Source organism: Pan troglodytes, chromosome 16, assembly GCF_028858775.2.
Source record: "Pan troglodytes isolate AG18354 chromosome 16, NHGRI_mPanTro3-v2.0_pri, whole genome shotgun sequence".
Taxonomy (NCBI): Eukaryota; Metazoa; Chordata; class Mammalia; order Primates; family Hominidae; genus Pan; species Pan troglodytes.
In genome coordinates this window covers 81465345-81482366 of record NC_072414.2, presented here as the reverse complement: position 1 = coordinate 81482366, position 17022 = coordinate 81465345, and the positions used below count along the sequence as shown (strand labels likewise).

Sequence of the window (17022 nt, the reverse complement as noted above, 5' to 3'; positions counted from 1 at the left end):
CTGGGCTAGAAGATCCAGGCTGAGGAGGAGGGTGGAGAAGGATTGAGATGTAGAGCCTCTGGGTTGAGAGGGACCTCTGAAATGAACTCATCTAGACTGCTGCCATGGAGAGGGTGCTCTACAGTAGCCCTGTCAATCGCTGGCTGGCTTCTGCCTGGGTAAGTCTGCCTTGAATTCATGGTGGTATGTTATGTTACAGTGGTATCCATCTTGGTACTTTTGTCCTCTGCAATGGTGAGTGGTGGGGAGTTTGGGAAATACTACCTCTTCTAAGAGGTTTGTGTAAACCTTAATGGTGTCCTGGTACCTCCCTGTGAATCCTTCTTTGTAACTAATGTTTTCCACCCCAGAGCCTCCACATTCATGAGGGATGCCAAAAATCGAAGAAGTTCTTCATAGATGTACAGCCCAGCACATTCATAACTGAGCATTGTTGCCTGACAATTCATTTATTCAACAATGAATGTTTGAGTGCCATGCATGGTTTTGGGTATCCACTTGTGAGCAAGATGACCTAGGTCCCTGCTCTCACTTGGTGGAGGGGTAGGGAAAGCAGGTAGGTACCGAGAAGGAAAGAAGATAGAACTCTATGCCCTGCAAGCTACTGCTAGAAAACTAACACTTCTGTCTTCCCTCGGGACTCTCCTAGGCCCTTTCACCACTTCTCACCTCTCACCCACATTCTGCACTCCCAGCTAAAGCAGCCAAAGGACTATTTGATTTGGCAGAGCTTTCAGGCACAAAGCCCTATGTTCCCTCTGGCTTAAAGCCACTACTCTGAAGGCTGAAAACTGCCCTTTGGCTCAGGTTGCTGTCCAGTCACAGCCTCACAGATAATTTGTGCTGAACCTTGAGGTGAGGGCAGAGGCCACTTTAAATACTTTGTCTTCTCTACTGCCTTACATTTGAAAAGCACAGGTTGGATCAATAAGTATTAAACGTATAGCATATTACTCCTTTGAAGCCTCCCTGCTTGACTCCTCCCTTTCCTGTCTTCTCATTCCCTACTTTATTGCATCACAGATACGTAATTTATTACCAAGGATCTTTCATAATTCCCCACCCCTGCCTCTTTCTTCTCTTGCCCACACTGTGTGACTTAGCAGAGTCAGCAATACATAAAATTCCACCAGCAACAAAGAAAATAAGTTTTGTTTTCCTATTGTCTATTTTCATGAAGAGGCCCTTCTTAGTTAATCTGAAAGCTATGGCTTATACCATAGTCCTCCATCATATCTGAAGCCAGGAACTAGAACTTGGGCTTGTGCTTGAGTCCTGGCTAAAGAATCGTTGAGGGGTGCTAATTCTTGGTTGTCTGGGTGCTATTGATTAGTGATAGAATCTTAGTCAACACTGTCGCTTATCCAGACTTAGGAGAATAAAAATCTACTTGGCTCTCCTACTCTTCATTCTGGTAGCATCTTAGGCCAGGTAAAGTTCAATAAATTTTTTTGAATTCTAAGAAGTGGGAATTCCTCCCTCAACTCAAAGGCTATATTGTCAAAAACTCAACTCCCGGCTCTGTCACTTCTTCACTGAGGGCAATTTATCTCCATAATCAAAGATGAATACATTCAGATGAACTCTTCTGTGTGGGTTTAAATTTTACTGTTCAACATTCACTCTTGCTAGTAAATAAGAAAAGATGAGAGAAATGGATTGAAAACTGTCCCAAAGACCCTCTATGGAAAAGGAGCCAAAAGATTGCAGAGGTATATAGAACTTTAGAGCTTTTGAGTTTAACGATGTCTATCCCTATACCTTCTTTCTGGAAAGCAGATTTTTGTGAATTGAGGGCAGGAACATTATAGAACTGATGCTTCATGGCTCTGGAATACTAAGTCCTCTGAGCCTGGATCTCCTTCAGCTCTGCCACCTACCTCCTTGTTTGCTAAATGTCCTTAGAGAAGTTAGGATATGCCTGGGGAACCCTGGGTCAGATAACCATGACAACTGGCTGACCCTGTTGTCTCTCCCTCTCTGCCCTCCTCTAGCTGGGAGGTGGAAGCAGCATTGCCCAAGCCTCCCAGGAGTGACAGGAATTGTTTCTGCCTGAGGAGACACTCTGCAGCCTGGGCTCTGTGAGACTGAGGTGGCAGTCAGCCGGAGTGAGTGTTGGGGTCCTGGGGCACCTGCCTTACATGGCTTGTTTATGAACATTAAAGGGAAGAAGTTGAAGGTAAGGGCCTCTTGGGGATTTTGCTGGGGATGAGAAACTCTGCAGGGAAACTACTGAGGGAGAGATTCTGGTATAGATACCAGAATCTAGAAATAGAGGAATTGGATAGGCACAGTGGATCATGCCTTTAATCCCAGCACTGCAGGTGGCCAAGGCAGGTGGATCACTTGAGCCCAGGAGTTCAAGAACAACCTGGGCAACACAGTGGGATCCTGTCTCTACAAAAAAGAAAAGAAATTAGCCCTGCATTGTGGTGCATGCCTGTAGTCCCAGCTACATGGGAGGCTGAGGTGGGAGGGTACCTTGATCCCAGGAGGTCAAGGCTGCAGTGAGCCATGATCATGCCACCACATTTCATCCTGGGCAACAGATTGAGACCCTGTCTCAAAAAACAGATAGGGAGAGGGGGAGAGGGACAGACAGAGAGAAAGAGAGAAATAGAGGAATTAACCCAGAGCCTTTTCAAAGATGAAACCTTTAACTTGTTTATTTATTTTTTTAGAGATGGGCATCTCACTGTATTGCCCAGGCTGATCTCAAACTCCTGGGCTCAAGCAATTCTCCCATGTCAGCCTCAGTAGCTGGGATTACAGGTGCTTTCCAATGCACCCAGCTTGAAACTTCTTGTTTTAGTCTCTTTTGGACCCTCATTTAAGAGCCTTAAGATTTTATCTAAAACTTTTTATCTCTTATGGCTACCTGCATTTTTTATTTCCTAACCTGAACTCTTTTTTTTTTTTTTTTTGAGACAGAGTCTCTGTCACCCAGGCTGGAGTGCAGTGGCGGGATCTCAGCTCACTGCAACCTCCACCTCTCAGGCTCAAGCGATCCTCCTGCCTCAGCCTCCCAAGTAGCTGGGATTACAGCCGCCCACCACCACGTCTGGCTAATTTTTGTATTTTTAGTAGAGACGGAGTTTCACCATGTTGCCCAGGCTGGTCTTGAACTCCTGAACTCAGGTGATCTGCCTGCCTTGGACTCCCAAAGTGCCGGGATTACAGGCCTGAGCCACCGCGCCTGGCCTCTTAACCTGAACTCTTATAGGAAACATTATTCTTGGCCGGGCGTGGTGGCTCTTGCCTGTAATCACAGCACTTTGGGAGGCCAAGGTGGGCAGATCACTTGAGGCCAGGAGTTCGAGACCAGCCTGGCCAACATGATGAAACCCCATCTCTACTAAAAATACAAAAATTAGCCAGTGTGGTGGCTCATGCCTGTAATCCCAGCACTTTGGGAGGTCTAGGCAGGTGGATCACTTGAGGTCAGGAGTTCGACACCAGCCTAGCCAACATGGTGAAACCCCATCTCTACTAAACAGAAAAAAAAAAAAAATTAGCCGGGTGTGGTGGTGGGCGCCTGTAATCCCAGCTACTTGGGAGGCTGAGGCAGGAGAATCCCTTGAACCCGGGAGGCAGAGATTGTAGTGAGCCGAGATTGTGCAACTACACTCCAGCCTGGGCAACAGAGCAAGACTCCATCTCAAAAAAAAAAAAAGAAAAGAAAAGAAAAAGAAAGAAACATCAGTCTTGACAAGTAAGCTATGGAGCAACTCATAGCTATGGGACCCTAAGGAGTGGGGCTATTGTGTGTGACATTCACCCTCCAACCTAATGCCTTCTGTTCAGGGCAAATGGGCCCCCAGGCAGCCTGGGCCTAGTTGGTGGTCATGAGAGGTAGGGAAGTGACCCAGTGGAACTCAAGCCTGAGGGCTTCTGATGGGACCTGGGACTCTGTTTTGCAGCTTGAGGAGCGAGGATGGCAGTCAACAAAGGCCTCACCTTGCTGGATGGAGACCTCCCTGTAAGTAACTTGGGCTCATCTGTGACAGGGGATGGACAACTGAGGGAGGAGGAAGAAGCAGGGAGGGGAGATGCAGGGGACTTAGGGCAAGATATTCCCAGATTATAATCCTAGTTCATTGACTACCATGGCTTAGTTATTCTTGCCCTCACCACCTTTTGTAGGGGGCAGTTGGAGGATCTGGGAGGGGAAAAAAAGATGCCTATTAAAAACTAAGCACCTTGAAAAAAAGGGACAGAAATCCTGGCTTAGGGACGGGGGGAGTGGAGAGGAAGGAACTACTGTTTAAACCCTGACGCAGAAGCCCATGCTCTGTCCACCACCCAGCTGGATGTGCATTCAGTGCAGAGCCACTGCATTCTGTGTCTCCAGAATCATTCATAACGGCAAATGTCACCTGTCGGAGTTAGACGGTGCACAGCCTGTGCTGCTGTGTGGGGGGAAGGGTGGGATATTCCGTGTGTCTGGTGTTCTATCTCTGACCTGGTTTTCACTGTGACTTGAAGTGATTTGATACTTTTAGGGATGCTTGATGGCTCCTGGCAAGGCATCTCAGATTTGGGCACAGTTCAGATAGTGAAACTTAAAAATTATGAACCTGTGCAATATCCACCTTGCCCAAGTTAGGCTTTTACTAACTCTTGCACTAGGAATCACTTTGTTTTCTATTGAATCATAGAACAGAGAGAGGCGTAAAATGGTCAAGTACATGGTTAAGCCATTCTAACAGACGGTGGTTTATTCCCTTCCCAGGATCTCTTTCCTCCTTCGGTTTTGTCTAAAACAACCTCTGAAGGCTCGTCCAAAATGTTAAAAAGAATGTTTTCTTGTTTATAGTCATAGTCTATTTCTAGTTCAAATTTCAAATTCACCTGCAGGATAAAAAACTGAGATATTGGCCAGGTGCGGTGGCTCACGCCTGTAATCCCAGCACTTTGGGAGGCCAAGGTGGGCGGTTCACAAGGTCAGGAGATCAAGACCATCCTGGCTAACACAGTGAAACACCGTCTCTACTAAAAATACAAAAAATCAGCGGGGCATGGTGGCGGGCGCCTGTAGTCCCAGCTACTTGGGAGACGGAGGCAGGAGAATGGCGTGAACCCAGGAGGCAGAGCTTGCAGTGAGCTGAGATCGCGCCACTGCACTCCAGCCTGGGAGACAGCGAGACTCCATCTCAAACAAACAAACAAACAAAAAAACTAAGATATTGTGGGCTGCTCTGTCTTAGTGTACATGTAGGTGTCATTGATGGGGGTCTTTGAACTCTGCCTCCTACAAACAGAACAGGTCAGGTCTTCACTTTGCGAGCAAAACCATGCCACAGTGTCATATTCAAAGCTACAGAGAGCCTGAGCATCGGAATCTGACCTGGGGTTTTTTTTCTTTTTACTTTTGATACGGAGAATTCTCAACATTCATAAGAATGACAGAAAAGAACATAGTAAGCCCCATGTACCCTTTATTAGCCCCGAAGACCATGAATTCGTGGCCAATCCCGCCTCATCCTCACTTCCATTAATTCCCCCACTTCATGTTATTTTGAAGGTAATCCCAGGTAGGCCATTTCCAACTTGTGTTGGAATCCTGGCTCTGCCACTTATCAGCTGTGGGATCTTGGGTAAATCACTTCCTGTTTCTGATTGTCAATCTCCTCATCGACTCAGTGTTGGTGACAGTGCTGACCCCAGAGGATGGCTGTTAGAATTAAGTGAGCTCATGTCACCAAGGCACCCAGACCAGTGCCTGCAGCATAATGGCACCTGGCAAATGTTCTTTCCCTCTGCATGCCTAGAATTTGTTCTTTTAATTTTATTTATTTATTTTTTAGATACAGAGTCTTGCTCTGTCACCCCGGCTGGAGTGCAGTGGCATCGTCATAGTTCACTGCAGCCTCGGCCTCCTGGTCTCAGACAGTCCTCTCACCTCAGCCTCCCCAGCAGCTGGGACTGTGTAGTCCACATGCCATCAAATATTAGCATGACCAGTTTTGTTTTTTTTTTTGTGGCTCAGAGTGGTCTCAAACTCCTGGCTTCAAATGATCCTCCCGCCTCAGCCTCCCAAAGTGTTGGGATTACAGGCATGAGCTTCTATACTTAGCCCTAGAATTCATTCTTTTACTCAAAGACCAGTGTTTTTTCACTAAGGTTCCTAGGTGACCTAAAACTTAATTATGTGACTGCTGCCAAAGGTGCATTACTAACAGCACAGCACCCCGGAAATGATAAACGATTGTTCCACTACACCCAGCACGCGCAGATCGCACCCAGAGTGCTGTCTTTGAGTGTTGTTTGTTTGTTTTTTGTTTTTTGAGACAGGGTGTCATTCTGTCATCGAGGCTGTAGTACAGTGGCATGATTATGGCTCACTACAGCCTCCAATTCCTGGATTCATGCGATCTTCCCGCCTCAGGTTCCCGAGTAGCCGGGACCACAGGCACACAGCACCATGCCCTGCTAATTATATTCTTATTATTTATTTATTTTTTTTTCTAGAGACGGGGTCTCCCTGTGTTGCCCAGGCTGGCCTTAAACTCCTGGGCTCAAGCGAGGGTAGTATATTTTTAAGAAAGATAATGTAAAACTGTAGCATGTCCAGGAGAGGGGGTCACCAGACCACAGTGTGAACCATTTGTAAACGAAGTTAGGAACTGGAGCCATTTAACATGATGGAGGCACTTCTAAAGGGAGACATATTTGACTTCAAATATGTGAAGGGCCAACCCATGGATGAGGAAATAGGTTTGCTCAGTTTTGTTCCAGAGGGCAGAGTGTGGAACAGGGGGGTGGAGGCAAATTTCAGCTCAGCAAAGCTGTCCAACAAGGGACACAGGCCACTTTGTGAGGGGGAGAGCTCTCATTCAGGGAGACATTCAAATATAAGTCTTGGCTGGGCGCAATGGCTCAGGCCTATAATCTCAGTGATTTGGGAGGCTGAGGCAGAAGGATCACTTGAGGCCAGGAGTTCAAGACCGGCAAGACCCCCCCTCTACAAAATAAAAATATTAGCAAGGCATGGTGTCACACGCCTGTAGTCCCAGCTACCCAGGAGGCACAAGTGTGGGGACTGTTTGAGCCCACAAGTTGGAGGTTACAGTGAACTATGATGGCACTAATGCACTTCAGTTTGAGCAACAGAGTGAAACCCTGTCTCTATAAAAAATAATAAATAAATAAAAACAAATACAAGTCGACCAGAGGAACGATGGAAAGGATTCTTACTACAAAGTCCCCTAAGATTCTGTGATTCTGTGCAGTTGGGCAGATCTAAACCCACACATTCTACTAGGCACAGCCCTGACTGTGGTTCACGTATTCAGCTAACATTACTGTGCCATGTTTAGCCTACACTCTGGGGATGCAGAGATGACAGTCTACGGGGAGTGAGATGAACACACATAACCACAGCACGGTGTGACGAATGTGGAGAGAGCCAGGGAGGGAGTGGTTTCCGACGTGACGGAGGAGAGTCTGGAAGCTTCACAGGGGAAGTGCTGGTCAAGCAGAGTCTTGAAGGAATGGCATTCTGGCAGGCAGCAAGGGCTGTGGGAGGGAAGGTGAGCGTTCTAGGCAGTGGGGTCGGGATACACAGGCAGGGAGGCAGTACCCCAGAAAGACCAGAAAAATGTTTGGAGAAGCCACCAATCAAAGGTGGACTAAAACTCTAGACATTAACAACACTTGCTCTCTACCAGTAGGTATCAGGGGAGTGAGCTGAGGTGGGGGTGGGGGTGATGGGATCTGACTTGGTCCCTGGAGAACAGAGATTGCCTTGGCAGCTCTCCAGCACCCCGGATGGTGACCAGGAGGACATGGCCGGCTGACTCTTGTTTTCCCCATGGGCTCTCCCACGCTCCCATGATTGGGGCATCTAGAGACCTCTTTGGCCTTGGTTCCTCCCAGGTCGCTTGGACTCAGGCTAGTTGCACCATTGGTCCCCATGACCCTGGGGTCAGCTTCCCGGGAGGCTGGAGAGGGAGGTGGGACAACTTGAATGTGTTCCTTCCGCACCAGGAGCAGGAGAATGTGCTGCAGCGGGTCCTGCAGCTGCCGGTGGTGAGTGGCACCTGCGAATGCTTCCAGAAGACCTACACCAGCACTAAGGAAGCCCACCCCCTGGTGGCCTCTGTGTGCAATGCCTATGAGAAGGGCGTGCAGAGTGCCAGTAGCTTGGCTGCCTGGAGCATGGAGCCGGTGGTCCGCAGGCTGTCCACCCAGTGTGAGTCCTTGTGGCGCTCAGCAGCTGCCTGCTTGTTCACTGCCTACCTTCCAGTCTGTCTGTCCGCCTCTCAGTCTGTCTGACTGTCTGATAACTTGCTTGTCTGTCTGCTTAACTGCCCACATCCCATTGCATGGTCTTCTTATCTATGGCTATAAAGGTATACATACAGATCTCTTTTCATCTATAGATGCCTATCTATGGCCCAGCTGGCATTTTCCTAGGATAACAATGATGGCCAGAGAATCTGCAGGGGAAGGGAAGGCAGGGCTATGCAGGCAGTGGTGAGGGTAGGGCCCATGGCAGACCAGACACTCACTGTGGCAGCACAGGCAGCAGCAGCAAGAACCAGCAGAGTCTGGCAGAGGCAGAGGCAGCCGGCACTAGGGGCCCTGGTAGGGCCGGAGGGCACGGAGGGAGGGGAAAGCTGGCTGAGCCCAGCAGCTGATGGTAGCAGCTCATGACGGGTGGGGGTGGCAGAGAGCCGCCAGCCAGGGCCCTGGAGGCAGAAGATGGCTCTCCTACTGGCCTTACCAGATGTGCACCACTCAAATTGTTCCGCCCCATCTAAAAATGTGGTCTCCAAGGCATACACAGGGCTGAGGGAAATCACAGCAATGCCAAAAAGTCTGGTACCTTCCACCATCCTAATTACAGAATTATGGATAGCTGAGGACTCCACACAGCAAACAGGAGAGGACCGATGTGAAGCAGGCCCAGGCCGTGTCTCTGGCTACAAGCTCCTTAAATAGTTTCCTTGAGTCTCATTCTGCCCAACTGGGAGACAGCCAAGTCATCTGGGCTCTCTGCTGCTTGAGAATTTTGTGAAGAAAAATAAGGTATCTGGAGAAAGAATATATGAAAGAGTATAAAGAACTCTCCTTGAAAGCTGTGGCCCCCATTGGCCATGGCTGCAGAGCCGATGTCCCGGCCAATCCAGGCGGGATCCCCTTGAAGCAGGTGCATCTCTGATGCATGCCCACTCTCCGGGGGCAACTCTTTTCCCTTCCCTGTGACCCTCTTCAGACAGTTGACCATCTCAACACCTAGTGGTTAAAAAGAAGAGCATGGACAGCCTGGGGCCTGCACTGGCTGTGCTGGGAGTTTGTCATGTTGAGAGCTAAGCAGGCCCAGCCCCAAGGCCTCACTGCCATCTGCTTCCCTCTCACACCTCTCTTCTCCCTCCTCATGCTCACTCAGAGCCCCCATGCAGGTCAGGAAGGAAGAGAAGGAGGGAAAGAACGGTACTTGTTGGTGATTCATATAGCTCCCATCATTCTTCTTCACAAAAATCCTGCCAGGCAGGCACCATTAATTCACCTTTTATAAGGTAGGAAGCAGAGGCTCAGAGAGGCTGTGACTAGCTGAGGCCACAGGCTGCTTAGATGTGGTCATTTGGCCTTTTGAGTGCAGGTCTGAGCGACTCCAGAGTTCCCACACAGACAGAAGAAACTGGCCCGGGTCTCAAGGAGTCCCTGCAGACAAGGGCTAAAGAGGGCAAAGGGCCTGGGGCCCAGAGATGCTGGGGAGGCAGCAGGCCTTGGGATTTGAGGGCTCCAAGTCACTTCCTTGGCACAGAGGCCAGTGCTAGATTCTCATGGGGAGGGGCAGGGCTCACCCAAACTTGGCCCTTTCCTTCCAGTCACAGCTGCCAATGAGCTGGCCTGCCGAGGCTTGGACCACCTGGAGGAAAAGATCCCCGCCCTCCAGTACCCCCCTGAAAAGGTGAGCCCCTTCCCACCTCTCGAAGCCTCCCTGCACTCTGTCGTCACCACCTCTCAGGGAGGAGAGGGCAGGGGCTGCTGATGCCGTGACTGGAAGTCTGTGTCCCATGGTGAGCACCCTCCAAGGCTGGCGGAGACCGCCTGCTCCCAAGGCCACACAACAGGCTCCTCTTCTCCCTGTGAAGCTAAATGGAGGTGGGGTTTCTGGGACCAGCAGGCACGAGCCCAGAGGCAAACCCAAACAGGAGCTTGAGGCGGGTCCCACTGCCTCCCGATACCGCACCCTGGGATCTGAGGTTCCATAGTCTGCCCTGGACCACTTGGCAACTACAGCTGCCTAAGATCATGAGTCACACTCATTCAGATCCCAGGAGTGCCATCCCATATCCTCAAGATCCAACCTTTTATGGAACATGAGATTGAAGGTCACTTTACCTGGCTACATATTTATTGGGTAGTTGCTATGATAAGGACTCATTTTTGGTGCTTCTGGGGAATAAGCTTCAGTCTCTGACCTCATCTATCTCACTGACCAACTATGTACCCTTCCCACAAACATGTACTGAGCCCTACCCTATGGCCGGGGCCATCACCTATGCTTTATCAAGCGCTCTTATTTAATCCACTTGTCAACCCTCTGGGATAGGGGTTGTTATCTCCATTTTACAGAGAGGAAACCAGTGTCTCCCCCACGGCCACACAGCCTTAAGTGGGGACAATGAGAGCAGGTCTATTCAGCTGTGAGACCTGTGCTCTTTGCTCCCCATTTTTCCAGATAAAAGGCAACATTTTTGTCACAAAGGAGCTCCCAGAATAATGAAGAAAAAGACAAATTATTTCAATGCAGAACTTGTAGGAAGATCAAGCACACCTATAAATCAATAGAAATGCTGTGTTCTGAGGAAAGGATGGAGGAGATTCCTTGTGAGCCCAAGGGTATCAGGACAGGTGGCACCAAGGACGAGCCTTTGGGGTCATCCTCACAGGATGGGAGGGATCTTGACAGGCTGTGATGCGGGGTGAAGAAGCCAGGAGATCCAAACAGTTGGCACAGGGAAGGTTGGAGCCCTCTCCCTCTAAAGCCCAGCTTAATTCCAGGTACCTAAATATCAGTACCAGTTCCCGGGGCCTTTAGATGATGCCTTCCTGGGAGCTGGGCTCAGGCCACCAGACCCCAGAAGGGCAGCCCTTGTAGGGCCTGCTGCAAGACCACATGCCTAACACCCCCACCAACTTCCCCCAGATTGCTTCTGAGCTGAAGGACACCATCTCCACCCGCCTCCGCAGTGCCAGAAACAGCATCAGTGTTCCCATCGCGAGCACTTCAGACAAGGTCCTGGGGGCCGCTTTGGCCGGGTGCGAGCTTGCCTGGGGGGTGGCCAGAGACACTGCGGAATTTGCTGCCAACACTCGAGCTGGCCGACTGGCTTCTGGAGGGGCCGACTTGGCCTTGGGCAGCATTGAGAAGGTGGTGGAGCACCTCCTCCCTCCAGACAAGGAAGAGTCAGGTACCTGCCATTCGGAGGCTCGGCCTGGGAGTGAGTTGTCACACACACTGCCTGGGAATCAGCAGGAGGTGGCTCATCCAGCCACTGCTCTGGAATAGGGAAGGCCAGTGGGATTTTCAGATGGATTCATAATCATTTACCCCCCCCACCCCCACCCCATCTGTAAAGAGGGAAAGTGAGTTGTGGAACTCACCAGTAAGTTTGTGGTGGACCTAGAACACCTACTTTCCAGTCCTACACATGACCCAGATCTCTCCGGCCCCTCTCTGACCTGTTTTCTCTTCTTTCCCCCCAAATCCCTACCCAGCCCCTGCTCCTGGACACCAGCAAGCCCAGAAGTCTCCCAAGGCCAAGCCAAGCCTCTTGAGCAGGGTTGGGGCTCTGACCAACACCCTCTCTCGATACACCGTGCAGACCATGGCCCGGGCCCTGGAGCAGGGCCACACCGTGGCCATGTGGATCCCAGGCGTGGTGCCCCTGGTAAGTATCTGCCGTGAGCTCTGACTGACCCGGTGCCTGGGAGCCCTGTGGGCCTCCTAGTCCCTCCCATCCCCCACCCATCACCCCTTCCTGTCCTGAGAACATTCTCTCTTCCAACCTGGGCTGGGGCTTCAGTTCTAAGAGGACTTGAGAGGGGTAGAGGGATGGCCTTCCAGACCACAGGGAAAGAGAAGGGACAGGATGTTAAGCAAGGGCAGGCCTGCCTTGCTAGAGTGCTCCTGCCCCACCACTCACTTCTATCTCCCCCAGTTCCCTCTGAGTCTCCCACAAGCCCCAGCCTTCATCCCCCCAAGTGGACCTCTTTCTATGGGTCTTCCCACCTATAAGACAGCGGGACCTCCATCTGCTATGCAAGCACTGGGGACTGTCATCCTTAAATAAACAAAGTATACAACCCATTTTGTCAGGGAGAGTGTACCCAGCACCAATGCACCCAAGGTGAAGTTGCCCTTTCTAGGCCCAGGGAGAGTTAACTCCCCACCGCTCCCCACCTCCACCTCTCTGTATCTTAGCAGAAATAGGCTGGATGTTTTTCATAAGGAATTTTAGTAAGAAACTAAGGCCAGAAAAGAAAATAAAACAATATTAAAGCATAAAGGCCAGCAAACAAGATGACTACTTTTCAGCCATCTTTTGAGCAGTACTTTTAAAAGCATCATCAGGCGTGGATCATTCATTCAAGCAAGTGTTGCCCCTGCAGGAATACAGGAGTAGTAGTTCCCCTCTGTCCCCTGCATCAATAACAGCTGAGACTGAGTCACATGCCTGGACCCTGCCTGCAGTGGGCAGAACCTCACGTGCCACCATTCGCATGGAACAGAGTGGCATCCCCAAAAGCTGTGTAATAAGGAGGCTCTGTTTGTGGGGCTCCCTAGAGGTTTAGAATGTGCCTCAGGAGATACCAGCCCACTTGCTCAGTCAATTTCTTCCCATGGGACACTCTGGTTCATTGAATTTTTCACTCTTAAAAGATCTGGGAGGAGTATCTACCAAAGCTAACATACATATATCCTATGGCCCAGCAGTTCCACTCTTAAGTGTATACCCAACAGAAATGAGCACTTAAGTCTCCCAAGACAAGTAAAAAATGCTCAGATCAGCAATATCCTTAGCTAAGAACTGGAAGCGATAATAATGTCCATCAACTGTAGAATGGGTAAATTACAGGAAATTCGTATGATGGAATATTACACAGAAATGAAAAAGAAGGAACTACTTCCATTTGCAGCAACATGGGTGAAACTTACACCATCATATTTAACTAAAGAAGCTATTAATAGATGAATACACATGGTGTGACTCCACTTACATGAAGTTCAAAAATAGGCAAAACTAAGGCATGGTGACAGAGAGCAGGACTGTGGTCACTCTTGGGGGAATATGGACTGAGTGGGGACACAGGGAGTCTTTGGGTGTTGAAAATGGTCTATGTCTTGATCTGTGGTGGTTACACAGGTGTGTTCTTATAAAAATTCATAGAGCTTACACTAAAGATGTGTGCACTTTAGTGTATGTAGATTACCACTCAATAAAAAGTTTCCAGAAAAGTCTGCTGGGGCTGAGCCCTGCTCACCACCTGGCCCGGACCCTGGGGGCAAGGGGCTTGGGCTGCTGGGGCTCCCTGGCCTTCAGCAGGGACAGTTGAGCCAGCAATCTGCTGCCATCCTCCCTCAGAGCAGCCTGGCCCAGTGGGGTGCCTCAGTGGCCATGCAGGCGGTGTCCCGGCGGAGGAGCGAAGTGCGGGTACCCTGGCTGCACAGCCTCGCAGCCGCCCAGGAGGAGGATCATGAGGACCAGACAGACACGGAGGGAGAGGACACGGAGGAGGAGGAAGAATTGGAGACTGAGGAGAACAAGTTCAGTGAGGTGAGGGGGAGAGTGGGAGCCTTAAGGTCCCCGAGCCCACAGAAGGGGTGAGAAGCAGAGGCATAGGGTGAACTCAGGGCCTCTGCCCCAGATGCAGGGGCACAGCATGTGCGTGCAACACCCTTCACCCCACCCCCAAATGCCCAGCTGGCGAGGGACTTCCATGTCATTCTCTCAGCTGACCCTTGCAACACTCTGTAAATAGGCAGGGCAGAGATTATTGTCCCATTTTGCAGGAGAAGAAACAGAGGTTCAGAGAGGGAATGTGACCTGTCCAAGGCCACACTGCTAGTGGCAGAATAGGCCTGAAGTTTTGTAAATTTGGTATTCTCATGCTTTCCCCTCTAGCCCTGGGGCTGGTGGGGAGGGAAGGGTCAGGGGAGTTACCACAGGAGGCACTGACCCTGCTCTGGCCCCCAGGTAGCAGCCCTGCCAGGCCCTCGAGGCTTCCTGGGTGGTGTGGCACATACCCTGCAGAAGACCCTCCAGACCACCATCTCGGCTGTGACATGGGCACCTGCAGCTGTGCTGGGCATGGCAGGGAGAGTGCTGCACCTCACACCAGCCCCTGCTGTCTCCTCAACCAAGGGGAGGGCCATGTCCCTATCAGATGCCCTGAAGGGCGTTACTGACAACGTGGTGGACACAGTGGTGCATTACGTGCCGGTGAGTACCACCCCTGGCAAACTGTTAGTGTCCCAAGGGGGCCTGGACATGGCAGAAAAAGTAGATTTGACTGAAGGGGCTGCAGTCCCCCTCCTTTCCCCTACTCCACTGGAGACCGCCCCCCACTCCAGTCCTCAGTGCCCTGGCAACATTTTAACATACTGGGCCTCTCCCAGCCCCAGGAGTATAGAGGCCCATGGCTCTGGCCTGAGGCCTCTCCCCACGGCCCCTCCCACCTGCTGGTAGAGGAGTCTCCAGCCATCAGTCCCGGGATCCCAGTGGCTCACCTTCACCCCTTTGCTCTCAACTGAAGGGCTGGGCAGGTTTGCATGCTGCTGCCTGGGAAGGGGTTGGAGAGGCTTCCAGGGCACCCTGAGGGGTGGGCCATGAGTTCCAGGGGACAGCAGCAGGCTCCACCCAATTCTATCACCTGTCACCAATAGGAAAAACCCAGGGGATACCAATGCCATCCCTTTGGGAGCCCCTTTCCAAAGCAGGTTACAGATTATGCAGGCCTGGGGGGCGGGGCTGGTCAGGGCAGAAAGCACCCTTAGAGCTGGTAAGGGGGTGGGTTACTCAGTCACTCTACCAAGCAGCATGCCAGGGATCTTAGCAGCCCGCCTGTTCATCCTGCGCTCGGGCCAGCCCCAGGAAGGTGTACCCGTCCCTGGCCAGGTCACTGTGTGGGCTGCAAGGAAGAGTTAGGAAAGCTGATGACCTCCCATTGAGGGTTCCCCTCAGGAAGGCCTAGGGGATCCTGAAACTTTGGGAGGCTTGGCTTGCCTGAGCAGCCTGGTCCATGGAGAAGCTCAGAGTGGGCAGGACCTCAGGGCTTTCCCCGGTGCCCCCCAAACTACTGAACCGCTCCCCAGCCTGTGTCCTCCTGACGGCCGCTCCCGGGGGAACAATCGAGGGGCCCGGGAAGGGGCGGTGGGTCAGAGGCGCAGGGCCCAGGGCCAAGCCAGGACTCTAAGGCGGCTGCCGGGCCCTCAGCTCCCCAGGCTGTCGCTGATGGAGCCCGAGAGCGAATTCCGGGACATCGACAACCCACCAGCCGAGGTCGAGCGCCGGGAGGCGGAGCGCAGGGCGTCTGGGGCGCCGTCCGCCGGCCCGGAGCCCGCCCCGCGTCTCGCACAGCCCCGCCGCAGCCTGCGCAGCGCGCAGAGCCCCGGCGCGCCCCCCGGCCCGGGCCTGGAGGACAAAGTCGCCACGCCCGCAGCGCCGCGCCCGGGCTTCCCGGCCGTGCCCCGCGAGAAGCCAAAGCGCAGGGTCAGCGACAGCTTCTTCCGGCCCAGCGTCATGGAGCCCATTCTGGGCCGCACGCAGTACAGCCAGCTGCGCAAGAAGAGCTGAGTCGCCGCACCAGCCGCCGCGCCCCGGGCCGGCGGGTTTCTCTAACAAATAAACAGAACCCGCGCTGCCCAGGTGAGCGTTGCCACTTTCAAAGTGGTCCCCTGGGGACCTCAGCCTCATCCCGATGATGCTGCCAAGGCGCACTTTTTTTTTTTTTTTTTTTTTTTTTAGCATCCTTTTGGGGCTTCACTCTCAGAGCCAGTTTTTAAGGGACACCAGAGCCGCAGCCTGCTCTGATTCTATGGCTTGGTTTTTACTAAAAGAGTAATTGCCTAACTTGATTTTTCATCTCTTTAACCAAACTTGTGGCCAAAAGACATTTGACCATTTCCAAAATTCAGATTCTGCCTCTGTGGATAAATATTTGCCACGAATGAGTAACTCCTGTCACCACTCTGAAGGTCCAGACAGAAGGTTTTGACACATTCTTAGCACTGAACTCCTCTGTGATCTAGGATGATATGTTCACCCTCTGATGAACATCCTCTGATGATCTAGGCTCCCAGCAGACTACTTTGAAGGGAACAATCAGATGCAAAAGCTCTTGGGTGTTTATTTAAAATACTAGTGTCACTTTCTGAGTACCCACCGCTTCACAGGCTGAGTCCAGGCCTGTGTGCTTTGTAGAGCCAGCTGCTTGCTCACAGCCACATTTCCATTTGCATCATTACTGCCTTCACCTGCATAGTCACTCTTTTGATGCTGGGGAACCAAAATGGTGATGATATATAGACTTTATGTATAGCCACAGTTCATCCCCAACCCTAGTCTTTGAAATGTTAACATTAGATAAATCTAGAAAATGCATTCATACAATTACAGAATTCAAACATTGCAAAAGGGTGTGTGTCTTTCTCCCCGAGCTCCCCTGTTCCCCTTCATTGAAAACCACCACGGTGCCATCTCTTGTGTATGCAGGGCTATGCACCTGCAGGCATGTGTGTATGCACTCCCCGCTTGTGTTTACACAAGCTGTGGGGTGTTACGCATGCCTGCTTTTTTCACTTAATAATACAGCTTGGAGAGATTTTTGTATCACATTATAAATCCCACTCGCTCTTTTTGATGGCCACATAATAACAACTGCATAATATGGATACGCCTTATTTGATTTAACTAGTTCCCTAATGATGGACTTTTAAGTTGTTTCCTTTTTTTTTCTTTTTTGCTACTGCGAACAGTGCTATAATAAATGTCCTTATCAAAAATG

At 51.1% G+C, this 17022-nt stretch overlaps 1 protein-coding gene across 3 annotated transcripts; it reads left to right on the top strand.

The window, feature by feature from the left end:
• Positions 1–106: 106 nt before the first annotated feature.
• Positions 107–17022, top strand: PLIN1 (perilipin 1). 3 transcript variants are annotated; one of them, XM_054667914.2, is made up of 10 exons: positions 107–158; positions 1995–2179; positions 3921–3979; positions 7990–8194; positions 9837–9919; positions 11162–11426; positions 11734–11906; positions 13602–13793; positions 14214–14459; positions 15453–17022. In XM_054667914.2, the coding sequence occupies exons 3-10, from the start codon at positions 3935–3937 to the stop codon at positions 15810–15812; spliced, it is 1569 nt and encodes a 522-aa protein (XP_054523889.1). In that variant the 5' UTR covers positions 107–158; positions 1995–2179; positions 3921–3934; the 3' UTR covers positions 15813–17022. The 3 variants fall into 3 exon arrangements, with proteins under 3 accessions (XP_054523889.1, XP_054523891.1, XP_054523890.1); XM_054667916.2 differs by lacking the exon at positions 107–158 and adding an exon at positions 7320–7532 and having other exon boundaries at positions 1986–2179; XM_054667915.2 differs by lacking the exons at positions 107–158; positions 1995–2179 and adding an exon at positions 3078–3712.